Source organism: Hippocampus bargibanti, linkage group LG11 (genome assembly GCF_051943395.1).
Source record: "Hippocampus bargibanti isolate YZ-2025 linkage group LG11, ASM5194339v1, whole genome shotgun sequence".
NCBI lineage: Eukaryota > Metazoa > Chordata > Actinopteri > Syngnathiformes > Syngnathidae > Hippocampus > Hippocampus bargibanti.
In genome coordinates, this window is record NC_142744.1 from 8,837,438 (window position 1) to 8,859,007 (window position 21,570).

The 21,570-nt window shown below is 40.9% G+C and overlaps 1 protein-coding gene across 2 annotated transcripts; it reads right to left on the minus strand.

Moving 5' to 3' along the window:
* Positions 1-3,844: 3,844 nt before the first annotated feature.
* On the minus strand, positions 3,845-15,116 carry LOC148891413 (uncharacterized). 2 transcript variants are annotated; one of them, XM_089008709.1, is made up of 3 exons: positions 12,229-15,116; positions 11,454-12,069; positions 3,845-6,938 (listed from the first exon to the last, which is right to left on the minus strand). In XM_089008709.1, exons 1-2 carry the CDS (start codon positions 13,198-13,200, stop codon positions 11,563-11,565), a joined length of 1,479 nt encoding a protein of 492 aa, XP_088864835.1. In that variant the 5' UTR covers positions 13,201-15,116; the 3' UTR covers positions 3,845-6,938; positions 11,454-11,562. The 2 variants fall into 2 exon arrangements, with proteins under 2 accessions (XP_088864835.1, XP_088864834.1); XM_089008708.1 differs by having other exon boundaries at positions 3,845-6,941.
* Between the last annotated feature and the right edge of the window lie 6,454 nt (positions 15,117-21,570).

Sequence of the window (21,570 nt, forward strand, 5' to 3'; positions counted from 1 at the left end):
TGAAGGAGTGAGGCATTTTTATTTATTTATTTATTCGTGTATTCTTTTTTTTTGGGTTATGATGTTTTGGTCAGCATCAGAGTTTAGCCGATAACAATAGCATCCATAAACTGAGGAAATTGTACTGTGGTCGCACCCCACAACACACACATATATGGATGTAAATACTGTAAAGTGACCTTGAGAGTTTTGAAAGGCACTTAGAAATAAAATGTATTATTATTATTATTATTATTATTATTATTATTATTATTATTATTATTATTATCAATAATAATAATATTGTGAGGTAATCATGTCAGGATATACAAATGAGCTAACTCCATAATATCCATATCCAAGATACTGATAGTTTCTTCTTAATTGGATCAGCTGAAGGAAGTAACGTGTTTCAGGACTTTCTAGTTTTTTTTTTGCAATTGTGCACGGTAAAGGCGGATTGAGAGTCACTTGGCAGGCAGATAGTGGTGGCATGTTTGCCGACATGACTCTGTGAAAGCCACATGAATGAATGAATGAATGAATGAATGAATGAATGAATGAATGCCTTCTCCCTCACCCTACCGCCAAATCACAGTTGAAAGGGGGGGAGGCCACCGGCAAAGCCAACCTTCATTGAAATGTGGTTTCAATTGTCATTAATGCAACAAACTCACATCAGAGTGAGTCATCGTGCCTTTTTTTCTATTCTTACAGTGCTTGAAGAAAAATAACAAGCAAAAGCATGCGGCTAGCAAACATGGTTTCCAATAATATCAGTGCTGTTATGGTACAGGTGTTATTGTGGGTTATTTACAAACATTGTATAGTTGACACAAATAGTGAAATGTATATTTTGATAGTGTTTTACATTCAATTTTCATTGAAGCATCTCAGCGTAAAATAAACTGCATTTTCAGCGAAAACTCAAATGTTTTCCAGTCACTCTGGCAACGTAAGATGGCTGTCAAATTTCCCCATTGTGGGACGATTCAAGGTTTTATGATTCTGATCTGCCAATTGTTATGTAGCATTCGGGGAAGACAGGAAATCGGATTTTTCACATTTCTGAACAACCAAAAAGTACAGACATGCCCCAATTTACGAACGAGATACGTTCCAAACGGTCGTTCGTGAAGTGAATTTGTTTGTAAGTTGGTTCAGTGCAATATTTTGTATGGAATGTATTTTTAAGGCTTATATAAGTATGTTTAAGGTAAGGGAGCGTCTTGTACACTTGAAGGCACGAGAGGCCGAAAAATACAAAAGAAAAAAAAATACCTAGAGTTTACAACACATTTCAATATGATGTCACTCAACAATGGTGACGCAGTGGAGAGACAGACTGTGAATGGCAAAAAAAGAATCTAAACATCTAGTTTACTCAGCTGGCTGCCATCTTTGTTCACCCCGTATGTCATTTTAAACATGTCATGCTATCGAGAAGATTCGTCACTGTTTGTTCAGCTGCGGATTTTGGCACTAACATCTGGAATCAGACTATGGTCGAGCCTTGCGTGAGCGCTGAGATACAAAAACACTCGGGCTGGCATGAAAATAGATTTTTTTTTTTCTGTAAAAAAATTGTTTTCAAAGTTCTACAGAAACTGTTGTGATTGTTAACTGGGGTTAATTGCATAAAACTCTGAAAGCGGTTACTAGGGTTGACACTTTCCGGATTGGTTTTTGGAGTCATTCCTTTGCTCAGCCTTTGGTATGGTGTCAGGGGTCATGTTCCATTAAAAAAAAAAACAGGGCTGTAGAAGAACTTAGATGCAGGAGAGCATCATTCTAAGATCGTTCAGACACAGAGTAGTGAAATTCCTCGGTGCTTCTGTCATCCACTTGAGATTAAGAGCAGCGTGGGTAGAGACGTCCTGGAACGCTCCACTCCAAATCTTGAGTGAGGACCTCTGGTGAATAGTTTTGCTTTCGAGCTGAGTGGTATGGTGACTTGGGTGGTATTCACAAATGGATGCCTTTGAGGATTTGCAGAGTTTTTTTTTCCTCTCCCATTGTTGATTAGTTGCACTGCATCTGGTCAAGCTCCTCTTTGTCCACTGTAGGGCCCCATCTGGAGCTGCACAGGCGTTGGTCGTTTTATTCAGTGGCAGTTAAAAGGACTCCTGGCATTACCGTTCGGTGTCGGGTCATTGTTTGTTTCACCCTGTTGTCATGTTTTTCTCATGGTTTTGTTTGCTACTTTGGACATTTTTGTTCTGATGTCTTTGTTTGTCAAATACATGTACACACTCACAGAAAACAATTGCTAACATGCTCTATTAAAAAAATATATACTTTATTTCCAGTGTAGGCGCATTACCTTTAAGAGGCGGGGCTTGTGATGTGTGTGAGTCTCTGTGTGTGGTTGTGTGTGAGTGTGCGTATCATGTTTGTGTTTTACTGGTCTCCGGGCGTTTCAAAAATGACATCAGTAACAGTGGCCTTTGTTTATCCTAGAAAACGAAGTGATTACCGTATTTTCCGGTGTATAAGGTGCACCGGAATATAAAGTGCACCCCCAATGATTGGTGTATTGTCAAACATTTTCCGTATAAAAGGCGCACTGGACTGTAAGGCGCACCTTCAATGAATGAAAACAATTTTCCAAATATAATATATAAATATCTAAAAGGTTTTCCAAATGTAAGGCACACCCACATTATAAGACACTGCAGTACAAGTACTCTAGTAGTAGAAAACTCTCAAGGACACTTTACATTCACGGGATAATGTACATTTACGATTTGTAGCGCCATAAAATTGTTAACTTCTTTTGAGACTTTCTTCTGGAGCTGAGGTTCTGTGCATCTACTTTGGAAAATGATATGCGAATGCACGACCTCATAACGCTTGGGAAAGTGCGGAAGCACAAAGCAGGCTTCTGATTGGCTGCCGTGTCAAGTATGCAAATTGCAAAACGAACCGAAATTCCAAAATTTCCAAACCGAACAAAGATTTTCGAAATTGGAATAATTTATTCCGATTTCGAAATCTTCGTTCAAACGTTTGCTTTATTAAATAAAGCAAACGTTTGACTTGAAAAAAAATCTTACGTTTTTTATTTCTTTTTTTTTTTTAAGAAATTCTCGGCCACCCGGGCGTAGACGTTTTGTAAGTTGTATGCCCGACGTAAAAGTTGAACGCGTCCGGGCAAACGTTATTTCAGACACTGCTTATACACTGGAAAATATGTTATTACTGTTTTTAAAATGTACTCCCAATATTGAGCATTGCATAGTTCTCAGTCTTAGCACGTCTTTGGCAATCATCTTCAATCAAGTGTTATGTATTCAGATATGAACCTCTGAAACAGCTTTATAGGAGCTTTGTGTGACATCGACATGGATAGTGTTGCCTTCAAGAATGATTCCTGTGAAGTAAGAAGAACTCAAACGGGATTTCTCCATTCATTGCTTCACAGTGTCAGTACTTTTTCCAGCTCTGACAATAAGCAGCAACAACATTCGGCAAACTGACTACACCGTCCTTGAGAGTCTTTCAGCACAGCCCGCGGTATTTAGGAAACGCAAAAAATGCATTCCTCTTTCCAACGCCATTGAAAAGCCTTGACGACAACCATCAGTGCCTTGCTCAAGCTGAATCGTACCGTGTGCCTTTGAAGGTTAACCAGGCCGTATCAACGACTCTCAAGGAATTGATTGGAAACTGTTGCAGATTCACTCACAAGTTACCACTAGACATTAGTGGTAACTAGTGGTATTTAGTGGTATTAGTAGTATTAGTGGTCACAAGTTACCACTAGACTTACATTCGAGTTACGAACAACGATAAATCTGAACATTTTTGGAGTAATACATGCAGTATTCTCTCTTGTGACTTTATTTAATACAATGTAAGAGCATATATTTTATTACATGTTTATTTTTCAGTACAAGTAACATGTATTTACTTATACAAGCCTTAAACATATTTATATAAACCTTAAACATACTTATATAAGCCTTAAACATACATTCCATACAAAATATAGCACTGAATCAATAACAGACGACTTTTCGGAACGTATCTCGTTCGTAAGTTGTGGAGCGTCTGTACAATAATTACAAAAAAATAATAATAATAAAAAAAATAAAAGCAGCAAAAAAAAAACAATAAAAAAAAATAAAAGCAGCAATAGCCCAGAATGCAGACGTTTGTCTTCAGCAGCTAGCTTTGTTAGCTTAACTGGCTACAGACTAATATTATGAGTATTTTGGGCCAAGAAAAGTATTTTAGAAGTACATTTCTGATGTTGGAGGATACAAATGGGTGCCGAATGATTTTAATGATAGGTCACCAAGATCAAAACAGCAGAACATTGCAGTACTTTCGACCCGTGTTGTTTCTTATACCTCAGGGGTGTCAAGCTCATTTTTTTTTTGCCGCGGGGCACAGTGTAGTTACGGTTTCCTCTCAAGGGACGTTCTGAATTTGGGGAAACCATTAGACTGTTTCATCTCCTACACATATTACATACAGAACGCACAACAAATTAATTAATAACTACTTTTCAAATCTGAATTCAAGAATAATTACTGTTACGGTGGTTTACATACGACAATTTGAAATCTTGGTTCGGACTTTAGTAAGCATCATGGCACTTGACATGCTTGATTTGCTTTCGTGGACCGAATAAAATGATACAGTGGGCCAGATTTGTTCCCCGGGCCTTGACTTTGACACCATTGTTTTACTTGTTTGTTTTGTTTTCTGGCGAATATAGTAATCAGAAAACTCCGAAGGAGACTGCATGCTTGATTGACATTTACTTTGACTTACATGCCATCAATGAGTGAACTCTGATAGCAGCACAAGCTAATGAGAGCAGCCGGATGGAATTCTCAGACAAGTTTTGAACAAACGCACACAGACCCTGACTAAACCCCGCCCAAGCGAGCCTGTCCGAGACTTAAAACAAACAGTCTTTCGAGTTCGTGCAGTGCCCCTCGTGATCAGCAGTGTCCCCTCTTTTTCCCATCCATCTTGACAAGGACACTGAAATGGTAGAGTCGCTTCTTTTTTATTTCAAAGTTAAAATATAGGACATTCAGAGTTCCATTATCTCGTCTGCCGGATAATTGAGGTGTCAGATTGATTTATTTGAGAAACACCCACGCGCACACATACACGCAAACGAATTCAGGCTAACTGCACTTCTATCTCATCAGGCACACAGTAAAAAAATCCAACCTTCCTTTATCTGAACCGTTTATTTTTTTTAAAAAGCAGCTTTAAAGATACGCATATACATTCACGTTAGCTGCCACCGATTCTTTGCTATTTAGTGCAACCAGTTAATCATCTCAAAACAAAATTAATTCGTTCTTCCCCGCGCTTCAAATGACATAATTTTTAATGCCGTGGTGATCAACGTGTGGTATGTAAGCTCCAGGTGTATTTAAGTACGATACATTTGGTTTTCATTTTAAGAGCTATATTGTTAAATATGTACTAGTATACTTTTTAAAGTATTTTATGTGTGCAATATATTTTAATCTGTTTTAGGGGTCAGATTAGCTGTGCTTGCACTTAATGTTGATGATCATTTGTTGATACATGGAGAGAAGTGTATTTGTTTTTTTTTTTTTGTTTTTTTTGGTGGTGTAAAAAAAAAATTAAAACCCCTGATTTTCAAGGTAAGTGCTTGAATGACCTTTGACAATTACTCACAAAACGGCTAGAGAAACGATCATTCTGATTATCAATAGCCAACAAATGTCTGGAGATCACCTGTGCTTGTCATTCATCCAATTCGTTTTCCTGTTTATGTTATCCAACATTTTGGGTTGAATGAGCCATTTTCAGGGAAACAATTTTCCATGACCGCAATCAGACATTAGTACCATGTGTACCCATTTCAACCTGAGAGGGGAGTGAGCTTTAGAAAACACTACAGGGCCTTAACTGTTAGTATGAGCTTTGGGGAATTTGCTGAAACTAATTAGGGATATAAACCACTGGAAAATGAAAACAAGAATGCCCATTTTTTTGTTTGCCAAATACTGGCCAAAATATGAGCAGTGGCAGAGAAAAATAGGGTATGATGGGATTCAGAAGCAACAATTCTGTGCGATAAATTCATCAACGCTTTTCAATTTTGAACTGATTGTAATTTCCAATATGAATTTTCACTTTTAGTTTTATCATGGCATGATAACAAATACTGACATTGACCAATGTAGCAACGCTGGCTAACATCGGCTAGCGTGCAGTGCTAATAAAATCGCTTAGTATTGCTAGCGCTGCAATTTTGTTCAAGCTGGTCATCGTTCCTTGCGACTCCTTATCACAATTAAGCACTTCACAAGTGTTCATGAACAGCCATGATTGACAACTAATCTTTCCACCGACATCAAAAAATAAACTAGGCGCATTCTCGCTATCGAGAGAGGAAAGTCGAGGCAAATGGCCGCCTTCTGATTTTAGCCACAGGAGGTCACTGTGTTTCTGGATCTGGCTTTGGTTAAAGATTTCTGGAGGAGAAAAAAAAGTGAGGGTACTTTCCAATCTTGCTATCTTCAAATTCCACCTTCAATTGAGATGAATTGGTGTTAATTTATATTTTTACTACATTATAAAAGCAGTGATTTAAAATGATGGAAACTTTTGACCCGGGGTACATGCTTCTAACGCGCAAATATTTTCCACACAGTCGCGCGTGTAAGTCATTTTTCTGTTTTCCAGTTGCATAGTTGTTCAGTCCATGGTCCACTTCATACTTAGTATGGAATGGATGCTTTCATTTCATCACTGACAAAAGACAGACGTGCCATGACACGCTTTTGTCACTATCTCTGCTCATGGGCTGGTATCCTCTCAGGAAGCAGATCATCTCCGTTTGTTTCATTCCAGTTTATCCGTCAACGTATTTGGCAGTTCCGCCACTGAAATCATAGAGCTTAAGCTGTTTTCTGCTCCGAAATATCCTGCCCCGAGGTCACGCTCCACAGCTTCTCCTGCTGAAAGGACATCAACACAAAAGAAACAAATTATTAACATTGTCCACCTTTGTCAGCTCATATCTTTACATCAAATTGGACCATACACGCGAGCTCTATTTTGGCTCAAGGATTTTCTTGTTAAGTAACTGGCAGTGTCCCAAAAAGGCGACTGTTCATCTTTTATCTGTGCTGAAAAGAAGGCCTTTTTTTCCCCTCCTCCCACTGTACTTGTGCGTCATGGTGCTTTCACATGATGTGAATCTATTTATTGATTTACTTTTAAAAAATCAACTGAGCAAGTTATTGTCTATTATTAAGTCACAATAACAAAAAATACCCTGAGTACAAATAATAGAGTCATGAATTGAGTGAATTGGGGAAAAAAAAAGATAAAAAAGGGAGGATATAAAGGCAGTTAGTAATATCAAAAATAGGTTATAAAATATTGAGCGAAATCCTTACAATGCAACAAAGGAGGAAAATTAAAGAAAGCAGCACCAAAGAGGTAACTGAGAACTTTAAAAAAATGTTGCGGCAAATTTTTTTTTGGTACATGTTAATCAAATTCCTAATTTTACTTTGCCAACCTTGGTGATTTCACCGTGAATGAATTCCTTTATGAACAATAATGTACAGAGCGCGTGGCTGAGTAACACTGCACCCAATCTGTTGTGCAAGCCGAAATGGCACTGAACCCACTCAGAGTGACTAAATCCTTGAGATTCCGAGCTTCAAAATGTCAACAGCATCACTCGAGTCTGGAAGATGCCTAATAACTGCTAAAGGGGGATGCATTTCAAAAAACATGACTTGAAATTTGCCTCTATTTAAGTAGTTTGAATCTGGAGTACCTGGCTAACTCGCAAGTGTGAAATGACACCTTAACCTATCCAACTCCCACACCAGATTTCTTTTTCAGCAGGAGGATTTTGGTTAGTCGGTGTCTATCCAGCCATTTTGATCGACAAGTGAGCTGTAGCCTCTCACGGCTGATTGGCATGAGGCCGGGAGCACCCTGGACTAGTCGCCAGCCATTCCGAGGGACAAATATAAATGATTAAATATCTATTTGTACTCAAATACAAAGGCACTGTAATTTATTCTTCAAATAAACTTCAAAAAAACACGCTGATTCTCAAACTGCGGATCAAGAATCTAAAATGCACTTTTTTAACACCACGGGAGGAAAACACAGCACCCCAAAACAATTCCAGTGATACCTCGGCTTACAAACGCTTTAGCTCACGAACTTTTCGCCTTACGAACATTAAATTCGAGAGAATATAATCTTTGCATACAAACTAGTTTTCGGCGGACGAACCAAACCACACGGTCGAACAGTGCCACGGTGGCTGGCGGACTAGTTTTCCACAACCACTTTCTTTGAGTCTTTGAGTGCAGATGTGGTCTGTTATCGAGTGGAGTACTTTTTCTATTATGGGACTAAAAAATACCCCACCACAGGCTAGTGTTAAGCCGAAGAGGACACAAAAGAAAAATACTGTCGAGCAGAAGAAGGAGATCCTCGAAAAACGAATGAGGTGTGTGTTTGTGTGACTTAGCGTCCTAGTACCAGTATGCTAAGATAACCATTGCTACGTGTGACTAAGAGAGTTTCTGTGTTGTCTAAGCAACGGTCTCAAGCAATAGAAGAGATTGAAAAACTTCTGCTGATTTGGATTAACGAAAAGCAGCTATCAGGGGACTGTGTGAGTGAGGGTATTATCGCAGAGAAAGCACGGCAACTTTACTTGGATATCATCAAGAGGCAACTACATCAACGGCCATCACAAAGGTAAATAAAACGACTTTATTATAGCGTATAGTTTATTTCTTTAATTAGAATGCAATAGCACATTTATGATCCATAAAATAAGGTATATTTTGTGTAGTTTTAAGGCTTATGTAGTAGAAAATTGTTTTATGGGGACCTAGGAACGCATTATTCAAATTTTTAATGCTTTCTTATGGGTAATTAATGTTTGGCAGACGAACTTTTTGCCTTACACACACTTTCTGGGAAGTTAGTCATAATACTGTACTAGTATGCCTAAGTTAAAAACAAATTCATCTCTAATCAAAGTGAATAAACTCGTCAGAGCTAAATACTCATCTCCCTTCGTTGCGGTGGAGGAGACATAGTGGGGTTTGCATGGACGCCACAAATGTACCAAAGGCTCGCCTCAAATCCGTATGGCAGATGGCCAAATGGGGGTTTTATGATTAAAACCAGACTACGCTTGCCTAAAATGAAAAATACACTGCAGTTGCACATAGTCTGCACAAGAGGGAAGTACGAGGAGTTAGCCGCAACATCTGCAAAGGTGGTCTTTTTTTGGGAGGGGGTGGCTTTTAACTGTCTAAGTGGGCTTTCTTGCTGACATAAAGAGTAATCACCACTAAGAAGAAAAGGTGAAGATTATGGCAATCTTGAGTCAGAGCTGTGATCATCCTGTAAATATGACCATGCCTCTATTGTGTCTTTGACTACAGGCGATTGGTTGCCCGAGGGGGTCTTATGGTGCCAAAAAGTCCATCTGAGCTGCCGCCAGCTACCCGTTCAGGCATGACTAATGCACATTGCAAAAAAACAAAAAGACTTTCACGATTCAATCTGCCTTTGTGCCCTCGCATTTTAAGGCTTAAAGGACAAAAGAGTAACTTGCAACCAGATTTGATGTCAAAAAAGCAGACACCAGTCTTAGTGGCGCACACTTTGAGGAAAATCTGGCAAAAATGATTCACATACTGCATTTAAGGAAAAAGAAAAATAAAATTGTAAAAAAAAAATTAATACAGATCAACTCATAGTACTTAACTCATTCACTGCCAGACGTGAAAAAAATGTGTCCACTCTGGTGCCGAAGTTTTTGTCATTGTCACTTAAATTCCAGGATTCACAGAATATTGAGTTTTAAGACCACAACATTCAATGCAGCGTAAGAAATCTTAGACTCTCTTCTTTTTTTCAGAAAAAAAGAGTTAATTCCTAAGTTATACGGGTCTGGAGTTATGAGCTTGAAGTGAGGGTGGCTGGCCATAATATAATGTTATACATACTGTACATATTGGTTTATATAGCGCTTTAACAATAACTGAAGTTGGAACAAAGCACCAACATGGAAAAAAGGGAAATGCTGCCCCCTTGTGGGAAGATAAAACACCGCCAGAGGCCATCTCCAGCGCTTTATCGGCACCCAAACAAGAAAAAACAAAAATCGAACAAATTTGGGAAAGGCGCTCTATGTCATTATAAATTTGTGAATGGCAGTGAATGAGTCAAAAGAACGGTATGGGAAAAACATACTGATATTTCAACGTTCATTATTTCAAAAATTTACTATCAATTACAATCATATGCAAACATTTTTTTTGGTGCACTGCAAGAACAAAATATTTAATGTTCAAATTGATAAAACTGATGAGAATAAAGTTGTTTAAAAATGGACATCCATTTTGAGGCAGACATGTTCACCGGCCTATGCTTCAGATACGAGCTACCTTAACTCATTCACTGCCATTCCCAAATTTATTCGAGAATTGAAAATATGACATGGAGGGCCATTCCTGAATTTGTTCGGGTTTTGTTTTTTCATGTGGGGTTGAGGAGGGGGGAGGGGGGCGATAAAGCACTGGTCAGACCTCTGGCAATATTTTTTCCCTTCCATGAGGGGGCAGCATTTGCCTTTTGTACAGCAGGCCCTAATTTCACCTCATATTACTCCAGATCCATAAAACCTAGGAATTAACTCTTTTTTTTTTTTTGCTGGAAGAAGTGGATCTAAGGTTTCTAATGCTGCATTGAATGTTTATGTAGTCCTAAAACTCAATATTCTATAGTTCCTGAAATTTCAGTGAAAATGACAAAAACCCTGGTACTGTAGTGGACATATTTTTGCACGTCTGGCAGTGAATGAGTTAAAAATGTACTTCATTTTTATTTTGTTAGATTTTCTCCCACTGCTTTTGAATTATTTTTCAACGAGGCAGTTCGTCCATTGTAGACTGGAAAGTCATGTGACATCAACAAATGCAGACACGCTGGCCGCCCAGCCGCCCACACTCACACAGAAACTACACAACACATTCAAAAAAACAATTTTAGTCACAGGCATGAGAGCCGCAATTCAGTTCCCGACTGTGGCGAAGCTTCCTGTAAACACGGACGATGTCACTGGTAAAATCAACACTATAAAGCAGTGTTGGAGGAAGGAACGATCTGCAAATTACAAACTAAATTCAAATCCATCACTCCTTTCTGAAATTGGATTTTTGGATTACCGACAGTCTATTCGCTTCGTTTCTGTAGTCCCCCCCCCCTTTCTCTATCTGTCTCATTTATAGATATGGATACTGTGTACAGTACTGTATAGATATACAGTATACAGGGTCCTTGAATCAGGTTATAATGGTAATGGAATTAAGAGGTGGTTTAAGTCGGTAAGTCCCCACTGAAGGCCCAAGTGCCAAATAGACAGACAGCGTCGCTGTAAAGAAGTAAGAACAGGGGCCCTGTTCGTGTGAACTTACCGTGAGTTGTTTCCTCTGGTTGGAATTGCGCTGACCTCCACTGGCTGCCGCAGGGTATCATGTTTCAAGCCTAATGGCGCTGGGGCAGACCACCGCTGCCACCATGTCTTCACACCGCGCTGTTGTTCTGGCAGCCTCTCCAGACGTATGCGGGGGTCTTTGGCGTTTTGTTCGAAGGTTGTGAGTCTATGCCGCAAAATCCGTTCTGCGGGTACAGCGGAGGTTTCTGGATCTTTGGGTGTGTAGTTGCGCTGTTGCTAATGAGGATTTGAGGATTGGGGTTTTGCGGATGGGACTCCGGGTTGTCCGATTTGTGGTCTGACGGTAGAGGTGGATGCCCATTTGTGTGTTGAAGGGCCTTGGAAGTGAAGCGGCGGGTTTTGACCACAGATGCCAGGTGAACAGGGGATGGAGAATTTGTTCTCAGAATAACGCGCTCCTCGTCGGAACTCCTCGGCCACTCCACCTGGGTGTGCTTGTGATTCCGCAGAGGCGAGGAAGCTAATTTTCCTCGGTGAGCAGAGGTGCGAAGATTTCCTGTTGACCCACAGACGACGTGGCACGGATCTTCGCTGAGGTCCATGTTAGCTGTGAGATGATCGATCTGATCGATGACCTGATGGAAACAAATGGATTTTTCATCGAAAAATGTATTGATGCTCTCAATATCACCTTAGGATAGAACAAAACTTTCTTAGGACAGTGACCTCCAAGATACAATTTTTAAATGAAGGCTATAAGGCCAGAGATGGGATATTTCGTGTCAGTCTCCTACCTCTTTCATCTCCACGTGAATCTTCTTCAAACCTCCCAAGACATCCTCCAGATCCGTCACCACTTGTCGGATCTGATCCCTTACTGACTCCTGCCCCTTTGGCTTCTTTGCCAAAAACGAACCGTGGCCTTGATGCCGGTTGGAGACCTGCGCTTCTGGACTGACGTCAACTGGTTCGCAGATGCAAACTGGTTTGTCCCCGGTGAAGTGCTTTTGTGGGACTTCGGTGGGGAAGAAAGCTTTGTGAGGGTTTCCATCCCAGTTCTCCCCTGATATCGCAGATTCCTGATGAGTATCTCGTCTCTTGGTCGGCTTATGTTTTGGTGCACAGTGTCCATTACCAATGGGAAATGGATGAACCAATTGGCTATTTATCAGGGTAGACGTAGAAGCGTCCTCTCCTTCGTCCACCAATACATCACAGTGCGCGTTCCTGTTATATCCATCCACTTGACCGTTGACCCGCAGATGAGGTAGTGGATGCGGTATACGGAGGTGAAAGGGGTATCCTCTGGTACGGTTGTATGCGGTCACGCAGTCACATTGCTCCCTGAAACCCAGCCAGTGTCTTGCATCAAACTCAGACGAGTGGCTCCAGAAGGAGGGGTTCAACTCACAACGGGGGCTGAGTTGGGCCGAGTCATCGGAGTGGCCGCAAGTGCCTGGCCCCGGGAACGTAGGGTGTCTCTGAAGGCTCCAATGACCACCTTTGGAGGCCCTTGCCCCAACATCCTTCACTCGAGGAGGTTGGGTGTCTGTGTGGCCATCGTCTGGGTGTCGACCGGATCCTACTCGGTATCCCGGTCCACCGTAGCGGGCGCAGTGCTGGCAGGGGCACGGGCCGGCGATGCCGTTGGGCTGGAGGAGTCGTCGGGGTCTCGTTCCTGGCCCGCCTTCCGTGTACATGTCCAAAGAGGCGCGCATTGAAAACGGGTTGTAAAAACCTCTGTTGGCTCCGTGAAGTCCCGTCATTCACTTATTCTGTTTTCTTCATCTCGTGCGTCAGATAAAACTTCTCCTTCGCTCTTTCCCTCCCCACCACCTCGTCTCCCTCCACTTAAGACGCCCCCCGCCTTTTCCTTCCTGTCTGTTGTCTCCCCCACTTTTTCTTCTACAGCTCTATTCCTCCCCTTTCTCTTTTCTTTCTCCCAACTTTTTTCCTTCCTCCTCTATCCTCAACAGGGCCCCTTAACCCCCTCACCTTCCCTCCCCTTTGTCTTTCTTTTTACCTCTCACGCTGTCTTGCTCTGTCTCATTTGCTGCCTGATTCTGTCTCTCTCTCCGTATTCTGGCTTCTTTCCCTCCCCTCCCCTCTCCTCCTCCTCCTCTTTTACTCCGTCTTCATTCGCTCACATAGACTCGTCTGTACCGGGATTTTGGAAGCCCCTCTTTCACCTCCATATGAAATCCAAAAGTTCTGCGGAAACTGACTCCATATGGCCTCTGGCCCCGCGGACTAAGAAAACCAGGTCCGGAGCCCAGCTCATTCAGGTAACCGAAGTCCCGTATCGCGCAGCGCAATTAAAACGCTGCCCGAGATTCCTCTGCCGGAGACGGAGCAAGAGAGGAGGGGATTGTAGGGAAGGAGGTGGGAGGGGAGAAGCAAAAAAAGGAGGTAGGTGGGGTTTCCACCAACGGCGGCATGAAAGTAGGCAGCGCTCTGACTGAAGGAGTTTGACACCCTCCTGGAACGTTTGGCACCATCCGTTGCTCACGAGCTACCCACATCGGATTTGTCCTTTGCCATCTTACACCAAAGTCACTCGTCTTTGTTTGCAGCTTGTTCGCAGGCTAAGGTATTCTTACTCCCCGTTTTCTTTTCAATTTATCGAGAAGAAATGTACTCTTAATCTGAGATGAAAAAAGTACTTGAGTAAGTCATGTACTTGAGTATAAATCAAAATAAATGAAACATTTTTGGAAAGAACATTTTAAAGTTGAATTTCACTGTTAAGAATTGTGATACACAATTTAAGATTTAAAACCTAGACGAGGAAACAAATATAATGTACCTGTAAGAAGCCTACACACTTTATTGAAATCAAGTACCGTATTTTACGGCGCACCCTAAAGCCTTCATTTCCTTCAAAGGATAATCCTGCACTTTATAATCCGGTGTGCCTTATATTTGAAATACCGTATTTTCTGGTGTATAAGGATCAACCAAATGGATTCATTTTCTTCAAAAGATCACCCTGCGCCTTATACGCCAGAGCACCTTATATGTGAAGTAATATTGAGTCACAACAGCACCGTCTCATGGGTGCATAATATAACCTTCTGTTACGCCTTATAATGTGGTGTGCCTTATATATGGAAAACTTTGTGAAACATCATTCATTGAAGATGCTCCTTATAGTGTGGAAAATACTGTAAATAAAATGCATAAAAATAAGAAAAGGCAATATTAAAATTAAATTACCGTATTTTCTGGAATATAAGACGCACCTTCAATGAATGACATACAGTGAAACCTTACGAACCCTTTGGCTTACAAACTTTTCCGTTTACGAACGTTACATTTATGAAAATTTTACCTTGGCATACGAACAATTTTTCGGGACACACACGGAGCTGCCACATGAGTGATGTGTCGTTCCCAAACGAGCCCGTTCTCCGAACAAGAAAATGGTGGCCACTGTTTTTGTCCTCTATTCCCTGCCTCCAGTCTTCGGTTAAAGCCATGTGATTGGTCAAGAACGCAGAAGTGGGGGATGGGGTTACAGACAGAGAGACAGTGAGGCTGTGCTCCAAAACCAAAATGGCGTCTTCGGTTAAAGCCTCGTGATTGGTCAAGAACCCAGCAGTAAGGGTGAGGGGGGTTAAACATTAAAGAGGGAGTGAGAGAAAACACACACACACACATACACACACACACACACACACACACACACACACACACACACACACACACACACACACACACACACACACGAAAGGGAGAGTTTTAAACCAAAAAACAAAAGTGAAAAATAAAAGAAATAACATGAAAAAAGGTTAGAAAATGGATATAAAACAGTGAAATTTAGACTTGTTTCAACTTCGATAATTCAAAAGCAGAGTGTAGACTGGAAGATTAAAATATCTCATCAATCATTTCCACAAATAACCCGCACAAATCATCTTTACACTTGATGCAAAAAGGTATCAACCCAGCGAAATAGTTCACAATTGATGAAGAGCTAGATATAATTATCACAGAGAAAGCACCTACAAGGGATCATTCCTCAAGATGGTGAAAGAAGGCTATGTTCCTCATCAAGTGTTTAATGCTGAGGAAACCAGACACTCCATTCCATCAAGCCATCAACGACCATCACAAAGGTAAATAAAATGACTTTATTGTACCGTACAGTTCATTTCTTTAATCATAATACTATAGCACATTTATTATACATAAAATAAGGTATATTTTGTGTAGTTTTAAGGCTTAGAAAATTAGAACGTAGAAATTTATGTTTTATGGGGACCTGGGAATGAATTATTCTCATTTTAATGGTTTCCTATGGGAAATCAATTTTTGGGATACACACTTTTTGCCTTACACACTCTGTCTGGGAACCAATTAAGTTCTTGAGCCAAGGTCACACTGTATTTTGAAACATTTTCCATACATAAGGTGCACCGCATTATAAGGTGCACGTTCAATGAATGACAAATTTAAAAAAAATCTCCATATATAAAGCACACCGGATTATGAGGCACATGATCACCTTTTGAATATTCTCTTTTCGGTGCGCCTTATAGTGCAGAAAATATGGTACTTTCAGGAAACTGGAGTAAACACTATTTCAATAATTATGCGAAATGCGAGCACTTTCCAAGACTTCATACCAGAACATAAAAGACATTTCAACCCCTAGCAGCGTTTAAAATAGCATTTACGACTTCATTCCACTCCCACTAAATCGCCCTCTTGAAGGAATAAAAAGCAGAAAACTTTGAAGCACGAGAGGACTACGCCTTCATCGAGGCCCCCCTGTCCTCGCTGAGTGGAGCCAGTGTCTATTTTCAAAGAAAATAACAGGAACTCTGGAAACAATGGCTCGAGCCGACGAAAGCTGTACGGAGAGTAAGCGCAGAGGAGGATGAAGGGGGTTCATTTTTCCCAGCAGGAGGATGAGCAGCTTGCTCCCATCTGCCCAATGATTTTGTAGCAGAAGCACGGCTGGTGGGACTTGGACAGCGACTTGGACAAAAATCGTAATTTTCAATGTTTATCAAAAGTCATCCTCAACAATCACCCGTTGTGTAACAAAAGACAAACTGGCATGTCACTGCGAAACGTGCTAGGTGTGTTTATAGACAGTGATACTTAATTGGTTCCCAGACAGAGTGTATACGGCGAAAAGTGTGTATCCCAACAATTAATTTTCCATAGGAAACCATTAAAATGAGAATAATCCATTCCAAGGTCCCCATAAAACAATTTTCTACTTTCTAATTTTCTGAGCCTTAAAACTACACAATATATACCTTATTTTATGTATAATAAATGTGCTATGGTATTATAATTAAATAAATAAACTGTACTGAACAATAAAGTCGTTTTATTTACCTTTGTGATGGCCGTTTATGCAAGCCATCAACGGCCATGAGTCACAACAGCACCATGGAATGGAGTGGCCGCTTTCATCAGTATTAAACACTTGATGATGAACGTAACCTTCTTCTTTCACCATCTTGAGGAATGATCCCTTGTAAGTGCTTTCTCTGCGATAATTTTACCTTGTTCCTCATCAATTGTGTTCTGTTTAGCTGAGTTAATAGCTTTTCACATCAAGTGCGGGTTATTTGTGGAGCCTGATTGATGGGAATTTTAACCTTGCAGTCTACACTCTGCCTCTGAACTATCAAAGTTGAAACGAGTCCAAATTTCACTGTTTTCTATCCATTTTCTCAGTCTCTCTCTGTCGTCTGCCTGTCTCTTCAATGTTTAAATCACCTCCCCTCACTGCTGCTTTCTTGACCAATCATATGGCTTTAGCCAAAGACTGGGGGCGGGGAATAGAGGACAAAAAAAATGTCAACTGCCATTTGGCTCGTTCGCGAACGACACATCACTCATTGTGGCAGCTCCCTGTGTATCCCGAAAAATAGATTGTATGCCAAGGTAAAATTTTCATCAATTTAACATTCGTAAACTGAAAAGTTTGTAAGCCAAGGGGTTCGTGAACCGAGGTATCACTGTAATTGTATTTATTGCGCATTCGTAGGTGCAATGTAGCTTTTAAAACTACTGAAGATGCCGAATCCCTTTCTGACATTCCGACCTTTGTGAAATGAGATTTCCTCCAATGACAGAAGAAAAACAAAATGACATAGTAGACGGGCCTAAATTAAACCGCTTTGTTTATAATTATCCCCCATTATGGCAAATTGGAAGCAGCCCGTGGAAGAGAAGCGTAGGTTCCCGCTAATTACAACAAGCGCTATCATTGTAACGAGGTGTATTGTTCGTCAAATGTATCCATTCCTGTCCGTCAAAATATAGCTCTATGTCAGAGGGGCCGCTCCTGGGGAGCGCTAAATCAGACGTCAAAGTACTGCTGCAATCTTGTTGAATTTTATCTCAGGGATTGAAAAGCATGATGTGGAGCACCATTCCCAAATTTGTTTGGGTTTTAGTTTTTCTTGTGCTGGCCACACCTCTGGCAATGTTTTCGCCTCCCACGAGGGAGCAGCATTTGCCTTTTGTGCAGCTTCCCCCATTTCAAACTCAGATAACTCCAGACCCATATAATTTAGAAATTAACTTTTTTTTTTCGGCGAGAGGATAGGGACGTTATGCCTGTGAGTATTGTTATGTTGTCTGCTACCTGTGTTGCTTCACTCTTTGTGTTCATATCAGAATCAGCAAGCATTAAAGTCATTCACTGCCATTCCGAATTTATTCGGGTTTTGTTTTTTCTTGCGGGGGTTGCCGAAAACGCGTATGTCAGACCTCTGGCAATTTTTTTTCACTTTCACAAATGGGCAGCATTTGCGTTTTTTACAGCCGCCCCCACTTGCATCTTATATTACTCCAGACTCATACAATTTAGGAATTAACTATATTTTTCTGATGAAAGAAGAATCTAAAGATTTCTAACGCTGTAATGTTTATGTTGTCCTAAAACTCAATATTCTGTGGGTCCTGCAATTTGATTAACAAAAATCCTGGCACTGGAGTGGCCACGTTTTTGCACATTGGCAGTGAATGAGTTAATCAGCGTCTGTTGACTGGGACTACAGAAACCCCAATTTACGAACAAGATACGTTTGGAACGGACGTTCGTAAGGTGTATTTGTTTGTAAGTTGCTTCAGTGCTATATTTTGTTTGGAATGTATGTTTAAGGCTTATATAAGAATGTTTAAGGCGTGTATAAGTAACCTGTATTATTTTCTCCTGTAAAGTAAACATTGAATAAAATATATGCTCTATAAAGATATGTACTGTACATGTATAATTGGAGAGAATACTACATATGTTACTACAAAAATGTTAGTATGTACCGTTTTTCGTAACTCAAATATTCGTAAGTAGGGGAGTACCTGTACAAAGTATGTCGTGAGATAATGTATAAAAAAAAAGACCTTGGAGCGTTGTGGGCAATTTTTGTCTTAATGCACTGAGCCACGGGGGCAACAGTGGGGCCACTAAAAATATCCTGAAATCCACACAACAATAGAAGAAAGCACTAATGGACCGGGGTTGGGGATGGGGTGCATTATGACGGGAGGGTGCCATTCCCTTTTAAGAAGCGACTGTGCGACAGTTGTAATGGCAAAGGTGAACAAAAGCGAGAGCGAAAATGACTTGCGCTGTAACATTGGCATGACGTTGCACCCGCCGAGATAGTACAGGGGAGGGGTGGGTTGTTCTTTAACCTAATTTGACTCCTGACTAGTGACAAGTGGAAATAAAAATGACTGGGCAAGTTTTCACCAGTGGATCACCGTGACTTCAAGGTGAAATGTGCTCGTCTGCCACAAGCTAAATGTTGAAAGCAAACATGAAGCTGTGTAGCATCCATTGACGAAAAGAGATTGTCTCACATCTCCTGCCCCACGTAAATCCGCTTCGATTCCAAGCCGCGACAGTTCTACATACGCAGCGCTCTGCGCTGACGCTCCTTTCTTCCTGAAGGTGGCATGGATTCGTCAGGTTCTTGTTGCTAGCCCGCCTTCTATGTCCATGTCCACATTTGGAGAATCCTTGTTTTGTTGTCTTTGCACTTTTGTAAACAACGGCTTTCAGGGAGCTGGCCAACCACCAGGGGACCTCGGCTGAACGACTTTGGGGGAAGAACCGAGCCCCGAAGTGGCAGTCTGCTTTTTAAAATACAGAACTGGCATGACACTCCGTCCCGTCTTGGCTCAGAGCAGATGGGACCGCTTAGTTGCGGCCTTTTATTTTGTGTCGGCGTGTCTGCGACGTCCCTAAATTATTGTTGCCGCTGACGTGAAGGCAATCTGGAAGCAGCCAGTGTTGCTTTCACACTCTGAAACAGTCACAGTATGAGACATAGGCAGTACGAGGGTTGCGGCTATCGAATATTTTTGTATTCGCATATCTTGGTTGACACTTTGGGGATTATGAGTGTCGTCATCAAATGGTGAGTACATACAGTTTTGCTTTTTTGAATGTTACTGTGCCGATGACCATTTTGTGTTTGGGAGCCACAAAGGGACAAAAGTCTTCTTGTGCCGGTCCCAAGCCGGGATAAATACGGAGGGTTGTGTCAGGAAGGGCATCCGACGTAAAAGCTTGGCCAAAACAAACATGCGGATCAAACCTCTGAAGATGGAGGTCACTGATTCGCTGTGGCGACCCCTTGACGGGAAAAGCCGAAAGGAAAAGAAGAAGCTATCTTGGTTGAAATCATATTGAATAATCTGGTATTCAACTTAAAATAAATAAATACATAAAATCGCTATTTTTATCAGATGCAACAGCTTGGAATGTGTCCCCAACTCCCATTTGCTACTCCAGGGTTCATAGGTTAATCTGTGCTATTCCTACTGATTTTTTTTTTCACTGTTGTGCATGCAACCGGATACCCACGAGTGCCACAGTGGAGGTGAATGTCCCACAGCTACAAAGGTTGGTTATTATTATTATTATTATTATTATTAGCTATCTGTTAGCTAGTTAGCTAGCTAACAGAAAACGTATCCTGTGACTGTAAAGTCACATTGAGAGTTTTGAAAGGCGATTATGAAACCACTTCATGTGGCGAAAGTCGAAAATAAAGCATTTTTTTGTAACTGCACAAATCCCAACCTCGAGGGTAAGTGGCCACGAAATCGTGGATGACTACAAATTGTCATGCTGAGAAATGCTGTTAATATTGAGCCGCTTTGTCGAGGGAGGGAGCTTTTTTAAATACATAAATACAACAGTGCCCTCTACGGCCTAGTTTGCTAATTCCAAGCGGGACAGTCAAAATCCTGCCGTTCCTCTTCCTGTATTACATTCCTCCAAACTGAAAATGTGAAGAATGTGAAGCAATTCACTTCACTCCTCTCTCAAGCTGACGAGGACTTCTGTCCATATCATTCGGTTCATTCTGTTATTTTTAAATACAGTACAGTTGTTAAAATGAATTGCTAAAACATGGAACATCACATCTATTCATAATAATTTTCCAAAAATTGAACTTTAAGTCAAAGTTTAAGCTGTATTAATAGATCCAGGCCAATATGTAAGAACTATTTAACCTTGGAAATCTACCAGCCGTCGCTGCATTAATGCACCGGTCAGGCCTCAAGGGGTCAGCTCCATTAGCCCAGGAATCCACGCCATCCGTTGCCCATCACTCCAGACTGGATCTAGTTTCACACTCAAAAGCTTTGCTGCATCGTTCAAAACAAAAACATTAATCGTCAGAGAAACGAGACATACCTGTATGCAAAAAGGGGCAAATGAATCAATAATAACCCAGACAGAAAAAATCAATCCACATTTGCCCCTTTTAAAAATGTTTAATGATGTAAAAGAAATCAAATAAACCTAACATGATCTCCTTAGCATTTCCGTCTCACATTATTGATGTTCTACATGATTTTGAATGCTTGTTTTTCTCCATGAGCAACACCAATACTGTATTGGATTAGCTATCTACTAGCTAGCTAGCTAGCTTTCTGTCTATTGGTTTCCGGGTTGGCGCATGTGACTACAGCCGCTCACCCACAGAATAACTTCATCCTGTGACTGTCAAGTGACCTTGAGAGTTTTGAAAGGCGCTTAGAAATGAAATTGATTATTATTATTATTATTATTTCATTCCTTTCATCACTTTGCTGCTGTGAAATGTAAATGTCTCCACTATGAGACTAATAAAGGCAAATCCAATCAA

Excerpts from the sequence above, each read along its gene's own strand:
- LOC148891413 (XM_089008709.1), bottom strand. The coding sequence starts at position 13,200 with ATGACGGGACTTCACGGAGCCAACAGAGGTTTTTACAACCCGTTTTCA. Across the intron at positions 12,070-12,228 it reads TTCACGTGGAGATGAAAGAG|GTCATCGATCAGATCGATCA; the intron begins GTAGGAGACTGA and ends TGTTTCCATCAG.